Source organism: Silurus meridionalis, chromosome 25, assembly GCF_014805685.1.
Source record: "Silurus meridionalis isolate SWU-2019-XX chromosome 25, ASM1480568v1, whole genome shotgun sequence".
Classification (NCBI taxonomy): Eukaryota; Metazoa; Chordata; class Actinopteri; order Siluriformes; family Siluridae; genus Silurus; species Silurus meridionalis.
Window position 1 is genome coordinate 6856414 of NC_060908.1, and position 24749 is coordinate 6881162.

The 24749-nt window shown below is 38.5% G+C and overlaps 1 protein-coding gene across 6 annotated transcripts in view; it reads left to right on the top strand.

Annotated features, from left to right (window-relative positions):
• Positions 1-24749, top strand: part of cita (citron rho-interacting serine/threonine kinase a) — a 94820-nt gene that overhangs the window by 58015 nt on the left and 12056 nt on the right. For 3 of the 6 annotated variants that reach the window (XM_046838943.1, XM_046838947.1, XM_046838949.1), the window contains exons 18-36: positions 32-157; positions 345-440; positions 776-892; positions 2794-2903; positions 3010-3184; positions 4422-4619; positions 6316-6369; positions 6479-6676; positions 6777-7106; positions 9048-9152; positions 10561-10701; positions 12239-12346; positions 12787-12982; positions 14495-14662; positions 15031-15054; positions 21019-21156; positions 21887-22067; positions 22247-22338; positions 23351-23455. In XM_046838943.1, the coding sequence (XP_046694899.1) occupies positions 32-157; positions 345-440; positions 776-892; positions 2794-2903; positions 3010-3184; positions 4422-4619; positions 6316-6369; positions 6479-6676; positions 6777-7106; positions 9048-9152; positions 10561-10701; positions 12239-12346; positions 12787-12982; positions 14495-14662; positions 15031-15054; positions 21019-21156; positions 21887-22067; positions 22247-22338; positions 23351-23455 (2662 nt within the window). The remainder of the gene's footprint in view (positions 1-31; positions 158-344; positions 441-775; positions 893-2793; positions 2904-3009; positions 3185-4421; positions 4620-6315; positions 6370-6478; positions 6677-6776; positions 7107-9047; positions 9153-10560; positions 10702-12238; positions 12347-12786; positions 12983-14494; positions 14663-15030; positions 15055-21018; positions 21157-21886; positions 22068-22246; positions 22339-23350; positions 23456-24749) is intronic. The other 3 variants (XM_046838946.1, XM_046838948.1, XM_046838945.1) reach the window with 2 other exon arrangements.

The following is a 24749-nucleotide window of genomic DNA, read 5'->3' on the forward strand; positions in this document are numbered from 1 at the left end:
ATTGTTTCTGTGTGTGTGTGTGTGTGTGTAGGATGGCAGAAAGACACTGGAGAACCAAGTGAAGAGGTTGGAGATGGTGGAGCGCAGAGAGAATAAACTGAAAGACGACATTCAGACCAAATCACAGCAGATCCAGCAGATGGCTGAGAAGATCCTGGTGAGCATGTTTTTCTCGTCTCTCTCTCCCTCACTTCCATATAGCAAAGTTGGGAACTTTTATTAGTTTGTGTCTAAAATACATTTGTAACTAATGCACTTTACTTCTCTTCCTTTTTATTCTCACTTTCTCTCCATCTCTCTCTCTCTCTCTCTCTCTCTCTCTCTCTCTCTCTCTCTCTGTGTAGGAACTGGAAGATAACCTGAGGGAAACTCAGGCCACCGCCCAGCGGATGGAGGCTCACCTAGTCCAGAAGGAAAGACTGTACGAGGACAAGATCAAGGTAGCATGGAGTAGTTTCAGACCTGTTTCTGTTTTAAAGCCATATATGTGACACATGACCTAATCATTTGTTTGAAAAGCATTTCACAAAAAATATTTTAAGATAAGAGATGAGATATGCCTATATTCGTACCACAGTGGGGACATTTCTGTGTTACAGCAGCCAAGAAGAAGAAATGTGCAAATATAAAAAAAAACAAAAAAACAAATAGACTAGAAACATAATACAGTATATCCAACACAATGTATACATACAAAAGAAATTAGCTTTTAGATTTGCTTAATATAGTATAAGACAATGCACGTTATCATGTGCATGTTGATGTACGTGTTTAGGTGCTGGAGGCTCAGATGAAGGCAGACTTGGCTGATAAGGACGTCCTGGAGGCCAAACGAGCTCAGCACGAAGAGGAAGTGCGTGAAAAAGGCAAACTCCTCAGCGAGCAGAAAGCCGTAAGAATTTCCTCGCACCTCCTCCTGGATGCGTGAGCGTGTGTTTCTTTTAATGTTGGTTTTTCATCCTTTCCTGGTGATATAAACCGGATGCGTTGCTGGAGAACAAACTCCAGCCTAGATGTAGTTTATTTCTTGGGTTCTAATTCTATTCGACATACTATTGTATAATTCACGTCAGGCTTTTTTTTTCTTCTTCCCCAAAACAACACCCCCACTGCGTTTTATTCGTTGTATAACTCTCGGTTGAATAAACTATAACGTGTCGGGGTAAAAAGTCCTGCAACAGCACTCTTATCATATATTATTCTTTCCATATCGAGTGTTCCACACATTAAAGGCTTAAATAGTTTGACAGCTATAATTAATGCCTGAAAGTAAAAAAAGAAAAAGGCATGAGTTTGTGTTGAAGGAAAATATCGAGCAGTCACAGATTAGTCACGTTTGTGAAACAAGAATGTTTTACAGCAGTAACTCTCAAAACTCTATCATTCTTATTAATGTTATCGCAAATGCATATTGATACCCACACTAGACGCACAATAGTTTGTGGACACTTGACGAAAAAGCTTTGCGTGTTCCTTTTGAACATCTCATTCCACACTCATTACTCATTGCTGTTATAATAACCTGATTTTTTCCATGTGATATTGGAGTGTGCCTCTGGAGATCATTCAGCCACAAGGGCATTAATAAAGTCATGTAGTGATATAGGTGAGGTGAGGAGACCTGGGGTGCAGTCAGTGTTCCAATTCATCTCAAAGGTGTTCAATAGGAATTTAGGAATTTATAGCAGGCCACTAAAGATCTTCAACTCCAACTCATGCATCTTCAAGTAGCTTGCATTGTGTGCAGGTGCATTGTCATGCTAGAACCGGTTTGGGTCTTTTAGTTCAAGTAATGGGAAACGTATTTCTACAGCCGTTCCACACAATCGTGTGCCACCACCACAACAGTTTGCTGAAGAGACTCACATGCCTGGAAAAGATCACATTCCAATTTATTTTGCTGATGTTCAGGAGGTTTGGGATCAGAGCTCTATAGCAGGCCTCTCAAGATCTTCCACTCCAACTCATGTAAACCATATCTTCATGGTGCTGGAACAGGTTTGGGTCTTCTAGTTTAAGTGAAGAGAAAATGTAAAAGCCTCCTTTGCAATTGGGGAAGATCCACACATGGCTGGAAAAGACAAGAGTCCCAATTCTTTTGTCCATCTTGTTTCTTCTCAGTCTTTTTTTCTGCAATAATCTCTCACTGAAAGGTTTTCTCTTCTTTGATTTACTCCACTTTAACACCAAAAGGCAACGATTATAACATAATATACTGCATCTAACTAAAGATTTGACTTGTAACAAATGAGACAAAAACAACTGCATATATGATACTGCATAATCATATAATACGAGCAATAAAAATGTTGAATCAATATCACACTCAGCAAACTGACTGCCATTTCAGGGACCAAAATGTAAACACTGCATCACAAAAAATCTCATGCAGCTGAAATCTGTAGCTGAATCTATCCATATATGATTATGAAAATGTCACCGCTCACATGAAGGTAAAAGGATATGAGATGCGTTGATTCAATTGAATATCTTACAACCGTATCGTAGTATAATAATCATGTCATCCCTTTTTTATTATGACAGCGTTATGCTCAGTGCCAAAAAAAATGGGCTATAATATGTCGTGCCAATATCATGCCTTCGTATTCTTTTTGCCTTTGTGTTATGATCATGCAAACATGCCCAGTTATCTTCAATGATGCGCATTGATGGCATTTAGGCCGAAGGGTTATGTATTCTTTATTTATTCTCCTATTAAATGAAGGTTGCTATTGTATTATGTGTGTTAAAAGGGTTTTATTTAATGCGTGGGTGTGCGTATCCTCCCCACAGACCATTAACGCCATGGAAAATAAGATGAAGAGTCTGGAGCAGCGCATCGCCGAGCTCTCTGAGGCCAACAAGCTGGCAGCCAACAGCAGCATCTACACCCAAAAAAATATGTAAGAGACGAACGACTAGCTCCGATAGCTAACACGAACTCGAATCAAATGAAACAAGAATGTAACTCTATGCTTTGCTGGTCCATTATATGTGTGCGCTGGGTAGGAAAGCACAGGAGGAGATGATCTCAGAGCTGCGTCAGCAGAAGTTCTACCTGGAGTCGCAGGCGGGAAAACTGGAAGCGCAAAACGCCAAGCTGGAGGAGCATCTGGAGAAGATGAGTCAGCAGGAGCAGAGCAAGAAGAGCCGGCTGGTAGAGCTGGAGACCAGACTGCGCGAGGTCAGCCAGGGCCTAAATAGATAAATATTGTTCTTGGGTGGAAAAAAATTAACTTCCTATAGAAAAAGAATGAAAACAATCATTTCCTAGAGTGCAAATGGAAATTCAGGACACTGCACAAGAAATTACGACTGATATTAAAATCACACTCGATCTAGATTTAATTTTTTTTTAATTCCCAGTACACAAGCATTTCTTGATACTCATGATGGCTATTACATATCAGCAAAAACACTGAGCATAAGCTTTAAAAACAATCATCAAATGTATCAAATGTTAACCATTAACAAAGGGCAAGATTTCTGATGTGGTCACATGGTTTCACTTGCTGGAAACAGCTCTCAGGCAGTTCACTGAAACAAAAAGGAAAGTTTAATTACGGTTTATTTGGCACCCAGATTCAGTGATGTCACCACTGAAACATTGATCTGAAACATTGCTATTAAAATGAGTTAAGTAAGTGAGAGAAGTAAAGATTGAAAATTATTCCTCATCAAACACAATCTCATTTGGGAATCTGCACTCATACTACAGAGCAGGTTACGAGTGTTTCTCTCGTTCCGTGTGTATTAGTTTTGGATTTTAATTTCAATTCTGCACATTGTTTATGGCATATGGTGCAAAACACCCACACCTGATTACTTATTGGTTCAACATTCAAACAGGTGGGAACGTGGGCCACGTATTTAAATCACCAGCACCTCGGAAGAAACAGACACACGTAGTAAATTAGAGAAGAGTGTGTGTCTGAAAGGGAGTGAGAGAAAATTTGTAGGTTGGTGTCTACGCATGGCATCCAGGTCTTGACTCATGGAATGGTTTCCATCAGCTCAGCCATCCGAGCATAGAACAATAATTAGAATCATTTTATAACCTTTTATCACTTTGGTACTTATCCAAGGGGCTTCATCAGTTAAATCCACCTGATCGAAACCTATGATGTTAAGTAACTTGCCAACTTAATATGACACTGACAAAAGAGAGTAGACTCATAAAGAGACTCTGACTCACAAAGCTGGACAGGATGCGTGGGAAGAGGAAGTAGGTACACAGAAGGATAATGACTGGTTTGTGACTAACAAAATACCGAGTTTTTGTTCCGAGTTACAAAAGCATGAACAATAGTACGACTCGCGGCTCAAAGAGCTGTTTTGAAATGTAACCGAATCGACTGGGCCCCTGTAGGTGATTAAGTGATGCGTGTGCCCTTATTTGTGTGTTTGTGTGTTGTGAATAGATGGGTCTAGAGCACGAGGAGCAGAAACTGGAGCTAAAAAGGCAGGTGACAGAACTGACGCTGTCACTGCAGGAGAGAGAGTCTCAGATCACCAGTCTGCAGGCGGCACGGCATGCGCTGGAAAGCCAACTACAGCAGGCTAAGACTGAGCTGGAGGAGACCACGGCCGAGGCTGAAGAGGAGATCACTGCTCTCAGAGTGAGAAGCGCGCACACACTGTATACTGTACAAAGTGGAGGAAATAATTACACCTTTTCCCACTCAGCATTCATTTCATTTCAGTGAGGGGTTCTGCTGGATTCATCAGTGCAGCAAGGCTAAATCTGATTTGCCACGGAGTTTAACAGAACTCAAATATGCTAATGAATGTTTGCCACACTGCATTAAGCCAGTCGAGATAGAAAGTTGTTTTAAATGACTGTCAACCAATTTAAGCAAGGCTTCTAAACAACAGATACAACATTTCATAATACATCTACAACACATTGAGAAACATCATTTCAAATAATAGCTGAACACTTTGAAATTTTAGCCCCATGAACCTCCAGGCTAGCATTAAATATACAGTTTGTTAGCATGAATAAACAAGCAATCAGCTAAGTATCTACAGTAATATTCAGTACTCAAACAAGTAGGTGGTAGCATTCATAACCACTTTAAAAACCATGATTTAGGCTTAAAATGCACTGAAAGCACAAGAGAAGGCTTTGAACAGGGCACTCTATGGCGCTGTTCGTGAGCTATCTAGACTCCTCATGCATCTGTTTTACTGCGAGATTGAAACACTCATGTGCTTCATCGCAAGAGTCGAACATTTTTCACTTGTCATAATGTGACTAGTACTGAATTTGACATTACTGACAGGCAAACAAATTACATTTCAGACAGGCAAACAAACTTGTGACAAAAGAAAGTTTTTCGGGAGCATGTACCTAAACTATATTGCAAAAAGTTTGCGAACACAAGTATGGTATGTGCTTTTTGAGCGTCGCATTCCACATTTAGCCAGAATTTGCTCTTTGAATTCCCCCCACTCTTCTGGGAAGATGTTCCACTAGATTTTGGAGGGTGCTTGTGGAGATTTGGGTTCATCAGCCACAAGAGTGTTAGTAAAATCAGGAACTGATGTAGGGTGAGGTGAGGAGACCTGGGGTGCAGTCAGTGTTCCAATTCATCTCAAAGGTGTTCAATAGGAATTGAGGTCAGAGCTCTATAGCAGGCCACTAAAGATCTTCAACTCCAACTCATGCATGTGGTACAGTCGTTGTTTCAATTTATCCAGTTTATTCAGTAGTGTTGGGATCAGAGTTTTATAGCAGGCCACACAAACTCTTCCTCTCTTAACCATGTAAACCATATCTTCATGGAACTGGCTTTGTGCACTGGGCATTGCCATACTGGAAGAGGTTTGGGTTTCCGAGTTCAAGTGAAGACAACATTTTATTACACCGCAGCCAAAGAAATCCTGTACAATTGTGTGCCTTAAGATTTGTGGTAAGAGTTTGTAGAAGAACCATTTTTGGCAGGAAAGGTCCGGTGTCCGTATTGACTTTTGTCTATGTAGTGTAATTTCTGCCTTGAAGAAAAGAAACCCCTGTTGTGTAAACAGTTCTTAGTCATGTTTATTATAGAACTTCACCTTAGAACTGGCTTACAAGACCATCATAAATTTGTCATTTGTCTTTATTGAAATAATTTTATATAAATTCAATTATATTGCAAACACTTATTGATTTTATTAATAACGTATTGTTTGGACCCTTATTGTAGTGACACACACACACAATATTCTAAAATATTGTACCAGGTTATATCATAGTTAAATTACACATACTGTACATTTACAAATATGTCAACTGACTTCCTATATATATTTTTTATTCTCTATGTTCAGGCTCATAGAGATGAAATTCAGCGCAAGTTTGATGCCCTGAGGGACAGCTGCTCGGTATGTGCCTCATCCATAATAACATTACAAGATCTTTGCATCTTATAAACACAGAAAAGAAAGACTATTAATGTAAGGATTGGTTGTGATTGGTGTTGTAACATTGCAGGTGATCACAGACCTGGAGGAGCAGTTGACTCAGCTGACCCAGGAGAATGCTGAGCTGAACCGCCAGAACTTCTACCTGTCCAAACAACTGGACGAGGTGACGGACGAGAGTGAGGAAAGGCTACAGCTCAGCCAGGACGTGGAGCGTCTGCGCCGTGAAGTGGCCGACCGAGAGATGCACCTGAACAATCAGAAACAGGTAAACACCCACAGGCTCACACCCACACACAACTCAAAGGACCCGAATTAGAGACCTGAAGAAATCCAAAACCTAATGTTATGCTTATCTTTGTACCAAGAACATTGAGACCCTAAAAACGACATGCAGCATGCTCGAGGAGCAAGTGGTGGAGCTAGAGACGCTTAACGACGAGCTCCTAGAGAAAGAGAGACAGTGGGAGAACTGGCGCTCAGCCCTGGAGGACGAGAAGGAACAAGCAGAGCGTCGCACGCGTGACCTTCAGCGCCTCCTTGACAACGAGAAGCAGAATCGACTACGCGCCGATCAGCGCAGCACTGAATCACGGCAGGCTGTGGAGCTGGCAGTGCGCGAGCACAAGGCCGAAATCCTCGCCCTCCAGCAGGCACTCAAGGAGCAGAGGCTCAAAGCCGAGAGTCTGTCTGATACAGTGAGTCACACACACACACGTTCCCATGTTTTATAAGACTATTGCTGACTCATCACTAAAGCTCTAATTTCCACTTCTATTTTTTTTTCCTTTGTATATTTCCAACATTTGTTATTATTGAAAAGCCTAGAAATAACATTTAATACAAACATACTACTGCAGATATAATAAAGTATTTACAAGCACCCTGAAAAACTAATTCATTTATAAAACAATATAGTATAATTATTTGGTTATTAAACATGTATAGCTAGTGTTTTTTATTTTGTTGTTTTGTTTCCTAAATACACTATATGAACAAAAGTTTGTGGACACCTATCCATAAGATTTGTATGTGCCATGTGAACATCCCATTCCACATTGAATTCCCATTTTCTCTTAAAATAATCTCCACTCTTCTGGAAAGTTCTTCTATTAGATTTTTGAGTGTACTTGTGGAGATTTGTGCTCATTCAGGAACAAAATCAGGTTCTAGTGTAGGATGTGGGGGTCTGGGGTGCAGTCAGCATTCCAATTCATCATAAAGACGTTCAGTAGGTTTGAGGCAATAGGTCTATAACAAGCCACTCAAGATCTTCCTATACAATTGTGTGCCTCCAACAAGTATGGGGAAGAACCACACATGGCTGGATAAGTCACTGTTTTTGTCACTTCACTTTAAAACAAAAAGGTGATGACTGCGGTCTTATACTAATTTTCGCTCCAAAAGACGGAGGATGTCTTATATTTTCAACCTAATACAACCTGTACCCCGATTGATCACCTGTTTACCGTAGCTCTCGTACAAAAGCACCTGTTTTCGTATTTAGAATAGAATAGCCGTTATTTCTCACATATACATCACAGCACAGTGAAATTCATTCTTTGCATATCCCAGCTTGTTCGGAAGCTGGGGTCAAAGTGCAGGGTCAGCCATGATACGCCGCCCCTGGAGCACAGAGGGTTAAGGGCCTTGCTCAAGGGCCCAATAGTGGCAGCTTGGCGATACCAGGGCTTGAACCCCCGACCTTCTGTTTAGTAACTCAACACCTTAACCACTGAGCTACCACTCCCCTTTAAAAGCTCCTTTACAAATATTATGGTAAATATAATTTATATTACCTTTACTCCTATTATAATATATTCATCTTATATTACTATAATTATTATTATTATATTATATTAATATTTCTTAATTCAATACATCATCGTGTGCTGCAACAGACCTATGGTACTTCCGTAAAATCCCAGCTGACGATCTTAACTAGGGCTTATTTTTGGGGTAGGGCTTATTTTCACGGTAATATACTGTATGTGACCAATAAAAGATTTGATCTGTAGCAAATAAGACGAAACACCTGCTGATATTGTAGTGTTTATAGTGTGCCGGTGGAGATTTGTGCTCATTCAGCCACGAGGGTGTTAGTTTGTTAGTAATTCGGGTACTGATGGAAGCCTGGGGTGCAGTCAGTAGGTCAGAGCCCTATAGTGAGCTACTGCATAACTCATGAAAGAGTGTCAGTCTGGAACAAGTTTGGGTCTCCTAGTTCAATTGAAAGGAAAATGTAATGCTACCTCATCCAAAGACACAATTGTGTACAGTTGTGTGCTTCCAAATTTGTTGTAACAAGTTTGGGAACAACCACACATGGCTGGAAAAGTGAGGTGTCTCGATAATTTTGTCCATATCGTGTATTTGATTATTTTTTTTTTCTGTCAAAGTTATTTCAGGATCATGTGAATAAAATACAGCAGTTTTCTTTTACCTCTTCTTTAAACTTATCATGGAAATTTTAGGGCTTTTAAATGCTGTTTTTTTTTTTCTATTATGCATATATTGTAGCTTAGTATTCAGAGCGCTTTTCACTTAAGGTTTCAGAAAAGCATAAAGAAAATGCATATTTCATTTAAACTGTCTTAACTTGTGAGTCTGAGCATCATTGCCACTGTTGTGACCTGCAGTTGAATGACCTGGAAAAGAAGCACGCCATGTTGGAGATGAACGCTCGCAGCCTCCAGCAGAAATTGGAGACTGAGAGAGAGCTCAAGCAGAGGCTGATGGAGGAGGTCGGGGTCTCACACACACACAGGCATTCAGTGCTGCATGAATTCACCTAGACAGCAATCAACATAATCTGTAGCACATAATAATTTATAATAATAATTCACTTTAATCTATGTGATGGTTGTCACCACTATATCAGCTGTACAGCAGTGTAGCAAGTCTAGTGTTAGCAGGGACAAGTGCTAGCAACTTCACTAGCTAACTTCACTAACTTCACTTTCCTTCACTAGTTCTTGTTTATTCTTACACTGGTGCTGGTCCCGATATCCAATAAAAGCTGTGGAGTTGCAGACTTGGATGTCGCATGCAATATCAGTGGTTATAAATGCTCCAAGTATCTGTATGTATGTATGGATAGAATGAATAAACCAGTTTAGTAGTGATATTCAAATCTAAATAGCAAATGATAGTTGAATGATACTGTATATACACATAGATTTTTAATTCTCTGTACGAAATGTACTTAGACACAAACAATGTACTTGAGTCCTTGTGCTTTTAGTAGAGATACGGTAGGTAAAATATGACTTCAGTAAAATTGCTCCCTTTAAACTTTCCCTTGAGTAAAAGTACAAATGTATTTGCCTTCAAATTTATTTAAGAACCCAAAGTACTTTGATTTAGTACTTTAGCTATCGATGATTTTAGTCATTGAGTATTCTACCAATTAGTCCATCTATTAATCAAATAATCGGTTAAAAAGTTTTTTTTCCTATATTATTCTATATAAGAGCAATGCTAAAGAAACGAGAAAATAAGACGGGCCTCTTAAAATGAACAAGTAATTTGCTTTCCTTTTAGAAAAATGTTATTGCTGAAATTGCATACAAGAATATCTGTGAAAACTAAACCCATTTGGTACATTTAATTGCCATGTTACATGAAAATGCAAATTCAAATTAGAAATAAAAAAAATCATAAAAAAAAAAAAAAAAAAAAGGTAAACACACTGTACTGTGTTTTCTATAGGTTTTAGTTTAAAATGATCCCAAAACTTTGGAAACTGTCGTTTTCTTTGGCCTCCGGAGTTTAGCCGGTGGTGCGTCAGTAAAAATGGTCTGTGGGGAAACACAGTGCTTCGTTTGTAGTTAAATGGACTAAACAAGTACTTTGCTTTTCTCATTTGTTTTGTTTTACGTTTTGGATTTTTTTTTTTCGAATTACTTTTTCGAGTTAATCAAGGATTCGTTTCAGCCCTACTATGATTTATTATTTGTATCCTATTAACATTTTTGTCACAAGACTCTTTGCCTAATCAACTCATTTTATGTGAAAAGACTCTAATGTTACTATTAGCACACCAATCTATTAATTGAATGATGACAAACATGAGATGAGTCAAAAACTGATTGGTGTCTATTAAAATTATGAGCCCAGTGAGTTGATAGTTGGACATGTTTGCCATCTCAGCAAGGAAAGCTGCAGCAGCAAATGGACCTTCAGAAGACCCACATCTTCAGACTGACTCAGGGTCTACAGGAAGCACTGGACCAAACTGACCTGCTCAAGACTGAGAGAACAGACCTCGAGTACCAGCTAGAAAATATACAGGTGTGTATATATACACTCACACACACACACACTTCTGACCATCACACATTTTCTCATATTGTCTTCCCAGCTCATGTTACACCATTTACCAACCTGTTAATTAACTATGCTATACAACTAATCAAAAGCACTTTGAAAGGCATGAATCACTGACGACCCCTCTGGGACGAATGCAGCGTATTGATTCAGACAGGATGAGAGAGCCTAAAAAAATAGTGAAGCAGAGGCTCTGACTAGATCCTGACTCCCACAGTCTGTCTGAGTCCATGCTGTAATTATACGCTCCTACACACGCTCCGCTCGCAGGATTAATGATCTGTTGTTCTTGCTGTCCTCTGCAGATACCTCATAAATGCTTCTCATTCGCACGCTTTTCTTGCAAAAAAAAAAAAAAAAAAACGGGAGCGCGTTTGCATTTGCTGACAGTACAGATGGTTTTTGGGCCCAGAGACGCATTTTAATGTGGTGCATGACAGAATGCGTTATGGCTAATATGAAAAATCCCATCTCAATAGTATATATATCTAAATATAGATCATTCATGCAGGAATGATTCAGGAAAATCGTAGTGTGGAAATTCCAGATCAGGTTATTTCTTCCAATTTTGCACTTCAACAAATGCTGTGTTGGGATTGGCTAGTCATTTTAGTTCAAAATCACCTTGTTGATTGGACAGATGATCGAAAAGCCTGACTGAAAAGAGATATACAGATGAGGTAAAGGGGAGCTGTCTATATTTCTTCCTAAGTAAAATGTAATATTTGTACATCTGCTATTTCTAATTGTCATTGTAATAGGTTACCGGCATTTAGATGACCTGCCACTGTTATATAGTGTAAATAAGCACAATAGAAGTAAAGAATAAAGTTAGTTTAGATGCCATATGTTTAGGTTTATGAGTGCCTGTTGTGTTTAAAGGGGGCAAAAAGCTGGAGGAAAATTGACACTCATACCTAGTATAGTTCTGAAGCATATAGAAAAAAGGTCTTTTCCCCAATCTTCAACTGTCCAGTTTGGCTGAGCCAGTACCCTCTGTTTTCCTGCTTCTGGCTGATGGAAGTGGATCTCAATGTGGGCGTCCTAAAGTTGAATGTTTCTGTGCCGATTTGCTTTGCTGCTTACAATGGCTGTAAAATGATCTAATTAATAATAATAATCATTCTTGACTTTATCTGCAGGTTTCTAAACATCGCTTACCAGATAATTGCATTATTGTTCCTATTAAAGTGGCACCTGAATGTATGTCACATTGGGTTTCTTTTTAGTTAATCCAGTAGGTTTTGTTGCTGCTTTTTGGATTAGGAGAAAAAAAAAATCTCCATCTGTAAATGTATCTGTGTATCATTCGTATGCACCACAAAAGCACAGCTTATGCCTTTACCAAAGCAGGCATTAGTCATTTAGTTTTTCAAAGGATGTTTTACAGATTATCCCATTTTTACCACTGAGGTGTCTCTACTTCTGCAGTTTCACTTTTATAAAGTGATTCAAACTAAGCAGCCTTTGGGCAACTGTGATCTCTTCTTCCGCTCTCCAGGCCGTATACTCTCACGAGAAGGTGAAGATGGAGGGCACGATCTCGCAGCAGACCAAACTCATTGACTTCCTTCAGGCCAAGATGGACCAGCCTATTAAGAAAAAGAAGGTTTGAGCGATAAACTTGAAGGCTTATTAAGCTTGATAAATTTTCACCTCAATTAAAAGCGTGTACGATGTAACCTTGATATAGTTGTTACTCCGTTTCTTACTGGGGACGTGGTAGCTCAGTGGTCGAATGTCTGGGTTACTGATTTAAAGTTTGACGGTTCAAGCCTCAATTTTGCCAAGCTGCCACTATTGGGCACTTTTGCAAAACCCCTTCACCCCTCTGTGCTCCAGGAGCGCTGTATCATGGCTGACCCTGTGCTCTGACCCCAGCTTCCTAACATCACTGGGATATGTGAAGAAAGAATTTCACTGTGCTGCATTGTACATGTGACAAGAAGAAAAAAAACACCTTTACCTATTTAGCCTTTGAAGAATGTTAAGTAGAAGGCCACGTTTCAGAAGTGTGATGAGAGGGTCTCTATTGTCCTTGTCCTGTAGGGTATTTTCGGGCGCCGACGGGACGAGATGGTTGCTGCCAGTAACGGAGCAGCGGGCATGGTGCAGGCACAACCAACAGTGCCCATGCAGTACAGCGACATGAAGGCGGCGCTGGAGAAGGAGCGAGCGCGGTGCACCGAGCTGGAGGAAGCCCTGCAGAAGATGAGAATAGAGCTCCGTTCACTGCGAGAGGAAGGTAAGGAGCAAACACCTGCTTGCTGTGTTTAACGATGTCCAATTCATCATACAATAACTTTTATTTAGGGCCTCTAATTTTATAGTGCAATAGTTAGTTTACCCGAAGCATCTTCAGAATGCCCATAATGCATTGCATTGTTCGATGCCGCAAACTAATTGTGTGGATAATGAATGAGCTAACATTGTCCAAAACATGATTAGTGTTACAGAGTAATGAACAAACCCACAAAATGTTTCTTGCACCTGATTTACACTGTAGTGTAGTGTGTTCTAGTGTATTGTATTTCTCTCAACAATCTCACTGTAATATGTTTTCTCTTTATTTTTTTTTTTTCTTTTCCCTGATGCGTTTTTTTTGTGTTGGATCCTCAGTAGGATGACTGGAGCACTGTAATCAGCTTTCATTCTTCTATTTCATATTTTGCTGTTCAGCATTTAAATTTGGTTTTATAGCTGGAAAGAAAAAATATGAAAAGATCAGCAGAAAAATATTTGTTGTTTTTTTGTTTTCTCACGATTTTATTTTCACTCATGTAGCTGATATTTAGTTTACTGTTATATGTTAATGGTAATATTGAAATCCGTATGAACCTCTACCCAATTTAAATGCTTTTTTCTTCTCACACACCTGTTAGAGATAAGACATTCCTGATCCCCCTGCGCTTCCTATTTAGTATACACTATATGGACAAATGTTTGTGGACACCTGACCGTAAGATTCGTATGTAGTTCACGAACCTTCCATTCGAGATTTAGTTCCCATTTCCTTTTATAATAATAATTTCCACTGATGTAGTTTAAAGAAATCTCGTATGCAATCTGCATTACAATTCATCAAGATTTGAGGGCATTAGAATTAAGGTCAGAGATATAGGAGGTTCTTTCAACATCTTCCAATCCAACACATATGTTTCATGGAGCCGGCTTTGCACAAAGGTGCATTGTCATGCTGGAACAGGTTTGGGTCTCCTAGTTCAAGTGAAGGGAAAATGCAATGCAAAACCACATCTAAAGACATTTTATATAATTGTGTTCCCCCAGCTTTGTGTTAACAGTTTGTGGAGGAACCACATATGGCTGAAAAATTCAGGCGTCCCAACAATTTTGTGAATATAGTGTGTGTGTTATATTTTCTAATATAAAAAGCTAAACATCATGTCGGCTTTGAAGCATATTAATGGAATACTGCTTTATATATCGGCTATAACAGTAGTGATATAAAACCTACTGTGTATACCGCATTTAGGATTCAGCCACAAAAACTAAAACCAGTCAAATTGGACATGTGACATTTTATTTAGAACTAAAAAAAATTCAAAACAGACTAAAAACCGATCAAATATCTAAAAATGGCCAGAATAAAATTAGTTTTGTCAGCTTCAGCCACAATAGATATTGCATGCTATGTTTAATCATTTGCATCTCTCAGATGCCCCCACAAATCCATTTTCATTCCACCGCCTCTCCATTTGTTTTCGAATTTGACTGATCATGCTTGGACTCTCTCCAGCAGCTCACTTCAAGGCCCAGGAGCATGTTGCCCCCTCCACCCCGGCCACGGCCCGTCACCAGCTCCTGATGTCGGCCATCGTTAAGTCTCCTGAACGCCAGCCAAATCCCAGTAGCCTGCTGAACCCGGCCAGCTCGGCACGACGCAAGGAAACCGCCACTCCTGAGGGTGAGCTACAGCACTTGATCTGGGACAGGAAGTTTTCATTAAGAGTCATTCATTCTAAATAGGCTTCAGGATGCTATTTTGACATGATTTGTCTCCGACACTCTGTAGTGCATCTATTTATTTATTTTTTTTGGTAGTGTCTTTTTCATAATAGAGGTTAAAAATTTCCATACTTATTCACCTTCTAAACCTTTCCCAACACTCGTTTCCATCTCCCCGTTTTCTCTGTTTCTTCTCCGGCTTTCTGAGGAACATAGTCCATCTTTTTCACCATACCCATGTGCTCTGTTGCTGTCTTCCCTCTTATTATGTGTCTCTGTGAAGCCTGAGACCTTTTTGTCTTCTCTTATCTCTTCTGCTCTTTTCAGAGAAGAGGAGGGTTACATTCGAAAGTAAGTTTCTCTCTCGCTTTACTTCTTCTCTCTCGCTTTTTCTCTCATCTCCCAACACCCCTCTGAAGACTGCTCCTAGTCAACTCATCTATCTACTTGATGAGAGGCAGTTTTTGGGGCAAATTTATGAAGCTATGCACTTTATAAGTACTTCCACTGTCTAGGAGTTTTACTGTCAGTATATTAACAGGTAGTAATTTAGACTTTTTGCAAGTAATAAGTGTAAGTAATGATAAATAAATGTTAAGAAAGTTCAATTGATATGGTTTGAATGTTACATTGATTATTACAGGTATTACTTTGGCTTTTTGCTGCCATTTTGTTGAGAGGAATTAATTCAGATGAGGAAGTATGCTAAATAAAATCCCTGTGTGATAAGGGGTGTAACAATACATAAAAGTCACAGTTCGGTTCGGTTAGAGGGAAGAAATGCAAAACATTTTACTTCATCATTTTACATTTTACATTATTATTTTTAACATTTGTGAACAAACAGTTTACATTTTTAGAAACAATTTTAAATAAAAATGCCTGCTTGGTTGAAAATATATAAAATAATGTTTTATAATAGTTTTAAAAAATAAAATATATTGAAATAAAATAGAATAAATCTAATTAATGCCATACATTTTTTTTATTTTATTGATTAAATTGAGTAATCAAAGTTACATTGATAAAAAAAATACAATAAAATAAATGAAAACAATTTAATAAAATAGTTTTAATAGTTTTTTGTTAAACCTCATTTGGGTCATACAGGTGTGTATATAAATGTGTATGTATTTGTGTGTGTGCGTGCGTGCACGTGTTTGCATGTTACATTTCATATTTAACATATGTTCTACTGATTTCAGCATACTAATGTCTTCATTCCTTTTATCCTTTATTCATTCACTCTCTCGATATACGGAATTGTCAGGATACATTCTTATCGCTAAGAATCCATATCGCTAGACTGTCGTAAAAACACTGGTGATGGCAGGGTAGTGGCAGCGATTTCACGTAGTGTCTTGCAAGAGTTTTACGACGCATGACAAATCCTGCCATTGATGTGTGTGTTTTTAAAATTAGAGGGGGGAAAATAGTGACACTGCGAAGATTTTGAGACGGAGACTAAACAAACTTACGATCTGCCATTTATTACGTTTTTGGGAAAATTTTACAGTAACTTTGTTCCACAGTTGAAAAGAATTGCATTCGGTACACGTGTGCATCAAACCAAAGCCCTGTACTGAACCGATTTGGTACTAATACGTGTACCGTTCCACCCCTACTGTGTGATTAAAGCATTCATTTTCATGCATTTTAGTTCATCAAATATCTTTGTCATATTAACTTTAATAGGTGTAGGAAATATAAGTAAATTCGCTATATACAAAAAAGAAGACAATTCCACATAAAATTGTTAAAACAACTCAGAAAAAGACGTGACGTGACTAAACAACTAGCTGACTAGCTTTAAAATCGTGAATACGTGATTATCGTGATGACGTTGGCATCTCGCTGCAGTGCCGACAGAATCGGATTACACAAACTCTTTGTTGTGGACACGGGTGGTTATATATGGACGAATCATAATGAAGAACCTTGTTGACCTTTTTATGAACATCATTATGGCACAATTATCGTGTCCAATATATTTTAGTTAAATCATTAGCATTAAATCTCCAGAAGTGCACAAATAGTTTGCTGTTGCCTGTGCATAGTGGAGTAAGCCTCTCTCTTTTTCCTTCTCCTCTCTGGCCTAAGCATTGCACCCTCCTTTAAGTCTCTCTAAGTGCACCTCTTCATGCTCTTTCTCTCCGTTTCTCTCTGCATCGTAGCTCTCGATTGTCTTTGATCTAATAATCGAGAATAGACTCTGCTATTTCCATGAAGCATGCAGTGCCCTGCCACTGGCTTCAGAATGAGATTGCACTTCTTAATTTTGTTTGTTTGTTTGTTTTTAAGCTTTGCCACTTGTTTTTAACATTGCTTTTAGGACTCCAGTCTTTCCTGATCTTCCTTTTTTTTTTCTTTTTTTCCGTTCCCTCTCTTACTTTTTTTTAGAGTGCACGGATCTCTGCATGTAAATTGCATCTTTAGAAAACAAATGCCTATTTCCTGTGTAAGCATTGGTTTTATACGCGCACACACACACACACACGCACTCACCAGCCACCTGCTCATTAATGCAGTTGTCCAGTCAGTCAGTCATGATGTAGGAATGCAATGCATAAAATCAGGTAGATGCAGGTCAAAAGCTTCACTTAATGTTTAACATCAGAAAAGTATTCAGGTTAAATCCGAGGACGGGAGTCTGAAGCCATCGTGGGCTCACTGACACCAGGCAGCTAAAGACTGGAAAAATTCTAGGTAACGTTTATCTAATCTTCAGCTGTCCGGACCCTTCCTGTACTTGACTGACAGCTGTAGATGCCGATGTGGTCTTCTATTTTTTAAGCGCATCGGGCTCAAGGTTTCTGAGATGCTTTTCTGCTTGACACAGATCTAAAGAGTGACAGCTCTCAAATATCAGAGTATTTTTTGCACACAGTGGACCACCGATCCTAAAAAGTTGAGGAGATACTCAAAATCACTGAGAAGATTGGTCATTCTAATGTTTGATGCGATGCATGCATACTGATGTTTTATTCATTGCACTGCTGCCACACGAAGGCCGGATTGGATAAATGCGCGAATGAGCAGGAGTATTTGTGTTGCTATTAAAGCCACTGGTGAGTGTACCATTTATAAGCTTTGGCATGCAGTTAAGCATTCCAAGCAGGATAAGCAGATATAGAGCTGCAATTTTAGCAACAGAAGGATAAATGGTAGATTTACTTTACACATAGGATGCTAAAAGCATCACAATAAAAAGGGTCTTATCTTCTGCTTACATGGATCATTATGGATCTCATATATTCAATTCAAGTTTTCAATTCATTCAAGTTTCACAATGGACTCAAAGCAGCTTTTAAGAATTTAAGAATTCTAGAACAAAATTCACGTAATTTTCTCCATTGAGCAAACCTGGGGAAACTGTGGCAAGGAAAACTCCCTCAGATGGTGTGAGGAAGAAACTCCTTTGAGAGGAACCAGACTCAAAAACGGGAACCCATCCTCATTTGGGTGATACTAAGAGTATGATTATAAATCTTAAAAACATTAAAACACCAGAGAGTGAGAAAGATCATGCGCACCGGAGTGTGGGATTATGAGTAATGTCCTTTCTGCAGTCTTATACAGTCAGTTGGAGTTGTGGAACCAGGTGCTGTTGAGCAATAATGTATTCATGCAAAATCTGAGATCATTATAGATTCAACACCAACTCCTTCATGCCAGAGCTTTTAAATGTTCAATGATGGAGGAACAGCATATGTAGAATGGTTGTGAGTATTGAGAGGTTGTTCAAATATGGATATATAATGTCATTACAGTGAGGGGAAATAATTATTGATCCACTGCTGATTTTGTAAATTTACCCCCTTTTAAAGAAATGAACAGTCTAGAATTTTTATAGGACTTTTATTTTAACAGAAAGAGAAAGAATATTAAAAAAAACCAAGCAAAAACGTATTATGTATAAATTATTTTGTATTTGATCGACCCACACAACAAAATTAGTCCTGTACTCCTAATATCACTTCATTATGTGTATAAAAGAATCAACAGAATCAACTTCTTCCATTCAAACCTCTTTACCACCATGGGAAAGACCAGAGTCAAGTCAAGTTCAAGTTTATTTTTATTTTTATACCCATCCTTATTTGGGTGATATCAAGAGTGTGATTATAAGTCTTTAAAACTATACAAAACACCAGAGAGTGAGAACTAACATGAGTACCAGAATGTAAGATTATGAGTAATGTCCTTTCTACAGTCTTATACAGTCAATTGAGATTATGGAATCAGGAGCTACTGAGCAACTCATAAAGTAGCATTTGAGATCATCATACTGTAGATCCAACACCAGCTTCTCCATGGCAGAGCCTTTAAACACTCAAAGAGGTCTAATGTCCAAACTTTACATGAAGTGAAATCCAAATGGTGCTGGTCTCTAGATGCTTTGGGATGTTTGCAGAGTCGGCATCTACTTCTTTAAAGGTCCAAAATCTTAATGAGGTGGGACGCGACTGGAGCTGATATTTTTTGCTATTCAAGGAACTACAAGAAGTCCGGAGTTTTGCAGTCTCAAGGAGCATGTTAGAAGACTGGAAAGATACATGGGAGATGAACCATTGAGGGTTTTGTAAGTAAGTAGCAGTAGTTTGAAGTCAAATCGAAACTTAACAGGTAGCCAGTGTAGGCAGGATAAGATTGGGATTGTATGGTAATATTTTCTTGACCTTGTGAGAACTCTGGCTGCTGAACTCTGGAATAACTGTAGCTTGTTTATTAATGATGCAGGACTACCACCTAGTAATGCATTACAATATTCCAGTCAGGAGGTCATGAATGCATGGATGAGCTTCTCTGCATCAGATATAGACAACATGGTTCTTAGCTTAACAATATTTCTAAGGTGAAAGAAGGCTGTTTTTGTAATATGCGTGATATGGATGTCTGGAAGCTGTCAAAGCATGTCAGGGACAAGATTGTAGACCTGCACAAGGCTGGAATGGGCTACAAGACCATCAGCATGAAGCTTGGTGAGAAAGAGACCACTGTTGGCAAGATAATTCAAGAATAGAAGAAATGTAAGAAAAGTCAATTGCCCTTGCTCCAGAGCTTTATACAAAATCTCACCTAATGGAGTAAGGATGATTCTGAGAAAGTTGAGGGATCAGCCCAGAATTACATGACAACAGTCACCAAGAAAACCACTAGTAACACACCAAGGTCTCTCTGCTCAAGACTGAACATAAACAGGCCCATCTGAAGTCTGCGAATGCACACCTAAATGATTCAAAGAAGGCTTGGGAGAATGTAATGTGGTCAGATGAGACTAAAATTGAGCTCTTTTGCATCAAATTGAATTGTGTTTGGAGGCAGAGAAATGCTAAATATGACCCCAAGAAACACCATCCCCACTGTCAAACATTCTGCTTTGCGGCTGTTTCTCTGCTAAGGGAACAGGAGGACTTCACCACCTAAACAGGGCCATGCACTGTAGAATCTTGAATGAAAACCTTCTGGCCTCAGCCAGAACACTAAAGATGAGTGGTGGACGGGTCTTCCATCTTGACAATGACCCAAAAACAGGCAACAATCTGAAGGTCTTATATCTTATATAATCTTGTCCCTGACATTTTTTGACAGTCTTCAGTCCCATGGTGGTAGAGATGTTTGAATGGAAGAGGTTAATTATGTGACTGGTGTCTTTTATACACATTACGAGTTGATATTTGGAGTAGTTTCCTAAAGGGACAGTACTAATTCTGATCTGTGGAAGACTTTCTAATTTGGTACGGGATCAAATACTTATTTCACTTAATCAAATACAAATTAATTTCTAACCTTTTTTGTATTTATTTTTATGGATTTTTTATATTTTTTTGTCTCTCTCTGTTAAAATATATCTACCATAAAAATTCTAGACTGTTCATTTTTTTTTTCTCCAAGGGGGTGATAATAATTTCCCCCACTGTATAAACAACCTCTCAATACTCAACAATACTCTACATATGCTGTTCCTCCATCAGTAGTGACTGTAAGTCTCTAGGCTTTGAGAGTTGAGCCAAACAGTTACAATAAAGGTCGTTATCATAATAATTATTAATCAACAATAATCATTATGTCTGCATGAATTTAGATAATTTGCGTTAAGAGTAGGTATGTCATATGGCCACAGTCCTGGTGAGGGTCATTGCGAGATATTCCATGACTTGCTCAGTATTCCATTTCACATGCCCTAGCTAACATCTAATATCAATGATTCCGACTTTTTCTATTTTTCTTCAATACAGCATGGGCTCTACTCAGTAGCGAACTCTGAAATACACACACTTTTATTTTTTTCTCACACACTGTCTTTCTCCTCAGAGTATGGGCGGCGTGTGAAGGAGAGGATGCACCATAACATTCCTCACCGCTTTACTGTGGGACTCAACATGAGAGCCGCCAAATGTGCAGTCTGCCTGGACACAGTGCACTTTGGCAGACAGGCTGCAACTTGCCTGGGTACACTTTTATATCTTCTCTTACTATTTTGAAATATGATGGAGTGTAACAGGGTTGTTTTTTTTTTGTTGTTTTTTTTATACCAAAACGTCAGGAAAAGCTATAATAATGGCAATTATTTTGAAGGTACAGAGTTACGTGTATTATCTGATTTTATATTCTAGATTTCTATTGTTTAATGCCAAGGATATTTATTTACAGTTCTTCAAAATATCAGGGATTTGTAAGATACAGTTTTCCCAGGAAAGTCTTCAGGGAATTCAGGGAATGACTTTGTACTGCTACGGTATAATTAGATAGGGGCGTGTATCTGGGTTCAGTTCAATTAAAATTGCTTGGTTTTTGTTTTTTTTTATTATTAACGCAGTTTATTATTATTATTAGAATTCGTATAAATTCGTCAATAAAATACCTGTCTGGATAAATAATATATAAAATAATATTTTATTAAAATGTTGTTAATGCAATACACTTTTTGATTAAATTGAGTAACTGATTAAATTGGCACACAGCAGCAAAGAAAAGTGTACAACTTACAACATTGAATGCAACTATAAAAGTATAAAAAGTGCTTTTCTACAAATTTTTATTTATATTAAATTATTTATAAAAAAAATAAAAAAGCGTTACATTATTATTATATTACGTATTGTATCTGTCTTAGCAGTCCACTATATTTCTCCTAACATCTTGTATATAATATCTCTCTCTATCTCTCTCCCCCTTTCAGAATGTCACACCCTGTGCCATCCCAAGTGCTCCCCCTGTCTTCCCGCTACATGTGGTCTGCCTCCGGAGTATGCCATCCACTTCTCTGAGGCTCTGTGCAGGGACAAGGCCAACTCGCCAGCCCTGCAGGTCAAAGAAGCTTCCGGACATGTGCGCCTGGAAGGTTGGATGAAGCAGCCTAGGTAGGCAACAGACTGAGTAAAGTGAGCTGAAACCAGAAACAGCGTCTAAATTCAGAGTTTTAAAAACAGTGCATTTGATCCATATGTGCTGTTCTTCAGAAGTTGTCTTCTTTAACCCCACACTTGAATCACACACACGGCTGTCGATGGAAATTTAATTTTTTGTAATTGTTTTACAGAAATGGGAAGCGTGGTCAACAGGGCTGGGAAAGCAAATACATAGTTCTGGATGGAACTAAAGTCTCTATCTACGAGTCAGAACCAAGAGAAGGTATTTGTCACTTCAGAGTGTGTGTGTGTGTGTGTGTGTGTGTGTGTGTGTGTGTGTGTGTGTGTGTGTGTGTGTGTGTGTGTGTGTGTGTGTGTAAATAAAATACAGACATCACAGCTGTGAGTATTAACTGGTGTCCTAAAACCAGACAGTGTTTTGTGAGACTGGTTTATTTAGCGCTGATTAAAAACATTAAAATGCAAAGGTGACCGGGAGTAAATAAGTCAACATGCTAATAAAAAAGGCTATTAAATGCAGTCAAATAAACAGACGATATAAATAGGCTGCTGAAACCTTATTTGCACATTATCGCGTGCAGTAATGGTGCATTCTTTCAGCCCACAGCAGACGAGCAGCATAGATTTCCAACTCAAAATAAACTACCTCAGCTTGGGGCACACGCACCGTATGCAGGGTGAACAAAAAAAAGTCTATTAATAAACAGATAAAACAGATATTATATATTATTTAAAGAAGTAGAGGTCAGAGATGAAGTTTTCAGAATGGAGACATTGAGTTTGCTCAGTATCAAGCTGCATTGTTTCTGTCTATTAAACGCAAGAGAAAGCCGTGTACCCACTATTTATAGCTACTGTAGTAACAGGACGTAATCTGTTTCTTGACTATTCCACAACTGAATACAGTATAAAAGAATAAAAAGTATAACATCATACTTGAATAATTGATGCGGTATGTAAAAAGGAATAAAACGCTTTTGGGGATCATCGACTATTTTGCTCGAACAGCACGCTCTTCTGTTTTATATTCCTGACTTAAAAGTCAACCTGATTAGCCTTTGAGCTGATTAGCCATTGTTCCAGCTGAGCTCATTAGGTAAATTATCCTCCAGCGACCTTGTGTGAGAATGCCATTTCTAGTTCTTCAGATCATAGAGTTTAAACCAAACTGACCGTGACTTTTCCGTAAATTTCCATAGCATATAATTATGGATAAGATTTGTGTAAATTGTGTAGGTAAAGTGTGTGTGTGTGTGTGTATGTGTGTGATTTAGATTCAGTGAAGCCACAGGAGGAGTTTGAACTGTGTTTGCCTGATGGCGACGTGACGGTACATGGAGCTGTGGGAGCCTCAGAACTCATCAACACTGCAAAGTCAGGTTAGAACATCTGATGAGTTTTTAACATCGTTTTGTTCTTTCGGATTAAATTGTACAAGATTAAGTCTATTACAGTTTGTGTTCACACGAAAGCACTGACTAGAGCATTTGATACGCTGAAGTATAGCTATAGCATTGCTACAGGGTTCTTCTGAGTATTTAACTCTACCTGTGCTTGTTTAAATATCTATTTATTGTACAGGGTTTCCACAGGGTCTTAATAAGTAAAAAAAATATATAAATAAATTTAGGCCTTAAAAAGTTTTCAATTTGCTGTTCTAGGTCTTAAATAATTTTAAACGGGTCTTAATTTTCCAGTGTCCATGTCCATAGATATATAAATGTGCATTTATATACCCCTCATTTTCTACACATATTGTGCCTTACTAGATTTGCACTAATATTTCACGTGTGTATATATAATTATAGCCTTTATAAATATTTATATGACAAAGTTCTATCTATCTATCTGTCTGTCTGTCTGTCTGTCTGTCTGTCTTTCTGTCTCTGTTTTCTTTGTTAGTTTCTGTGGTGTTGTAGTTCTTCCTTTCGCCAGTCCAAATACACTGAACAAAATTATAAACAAAACACTTTTGTTTTTGCCCCCATTTTTCATGAGCTGAACTCAAAGATCTAAGACTTTTTCTATGTACACAAAAGGCCTATTTCTCTCAAATATTGTTCACAAATCTGTCTAAATCTGTGTTAGTGAGCACTTCTCCTTTGACGAGATAATCCATCCACCTCACAGGTGTCAAGATATCAGAATGCTGATTAGACAGCATGATTATTGAACAGGTGTGCCTCAGGCTGGCCACAATAAAAGGCCACCCTAAATTGTGTAGTTTTACTTTATTGGGGTATGGGGGGGTCTGAAACCAGTCAGTATCTGGTGTGACCACCATGAGCTCTCACACAGTGCAACACATCTCCTTTGCATAGAGTTGATCAGGTTGTTGATTGTGGCCTGTGGAATGTTGGTTCACTCCTCTTTAATGGTTGTGCGAAGTTGTTGGATATTGGCAGGAACTAGAACACGCTGTCGTATATACGCCGATGAGGACGATGAGCTAATTTTGTTCAGTGTATAATTCGCTGTGTTACAACTACAAATGAGACCAACATGCAACAGCCAATCAGCTTTCTGTTATTCACCAAAATCTCTCTTGGATTGTACAACAAAAGTAAAACGGATTTGATTTTTCCGTTACTTTAGCGATACTTGAATAAATTAATTTAGCTAAAATGCTGTATGTTGTAAAATAGTTTTTAAATTGAATCCTTAATGGTCATA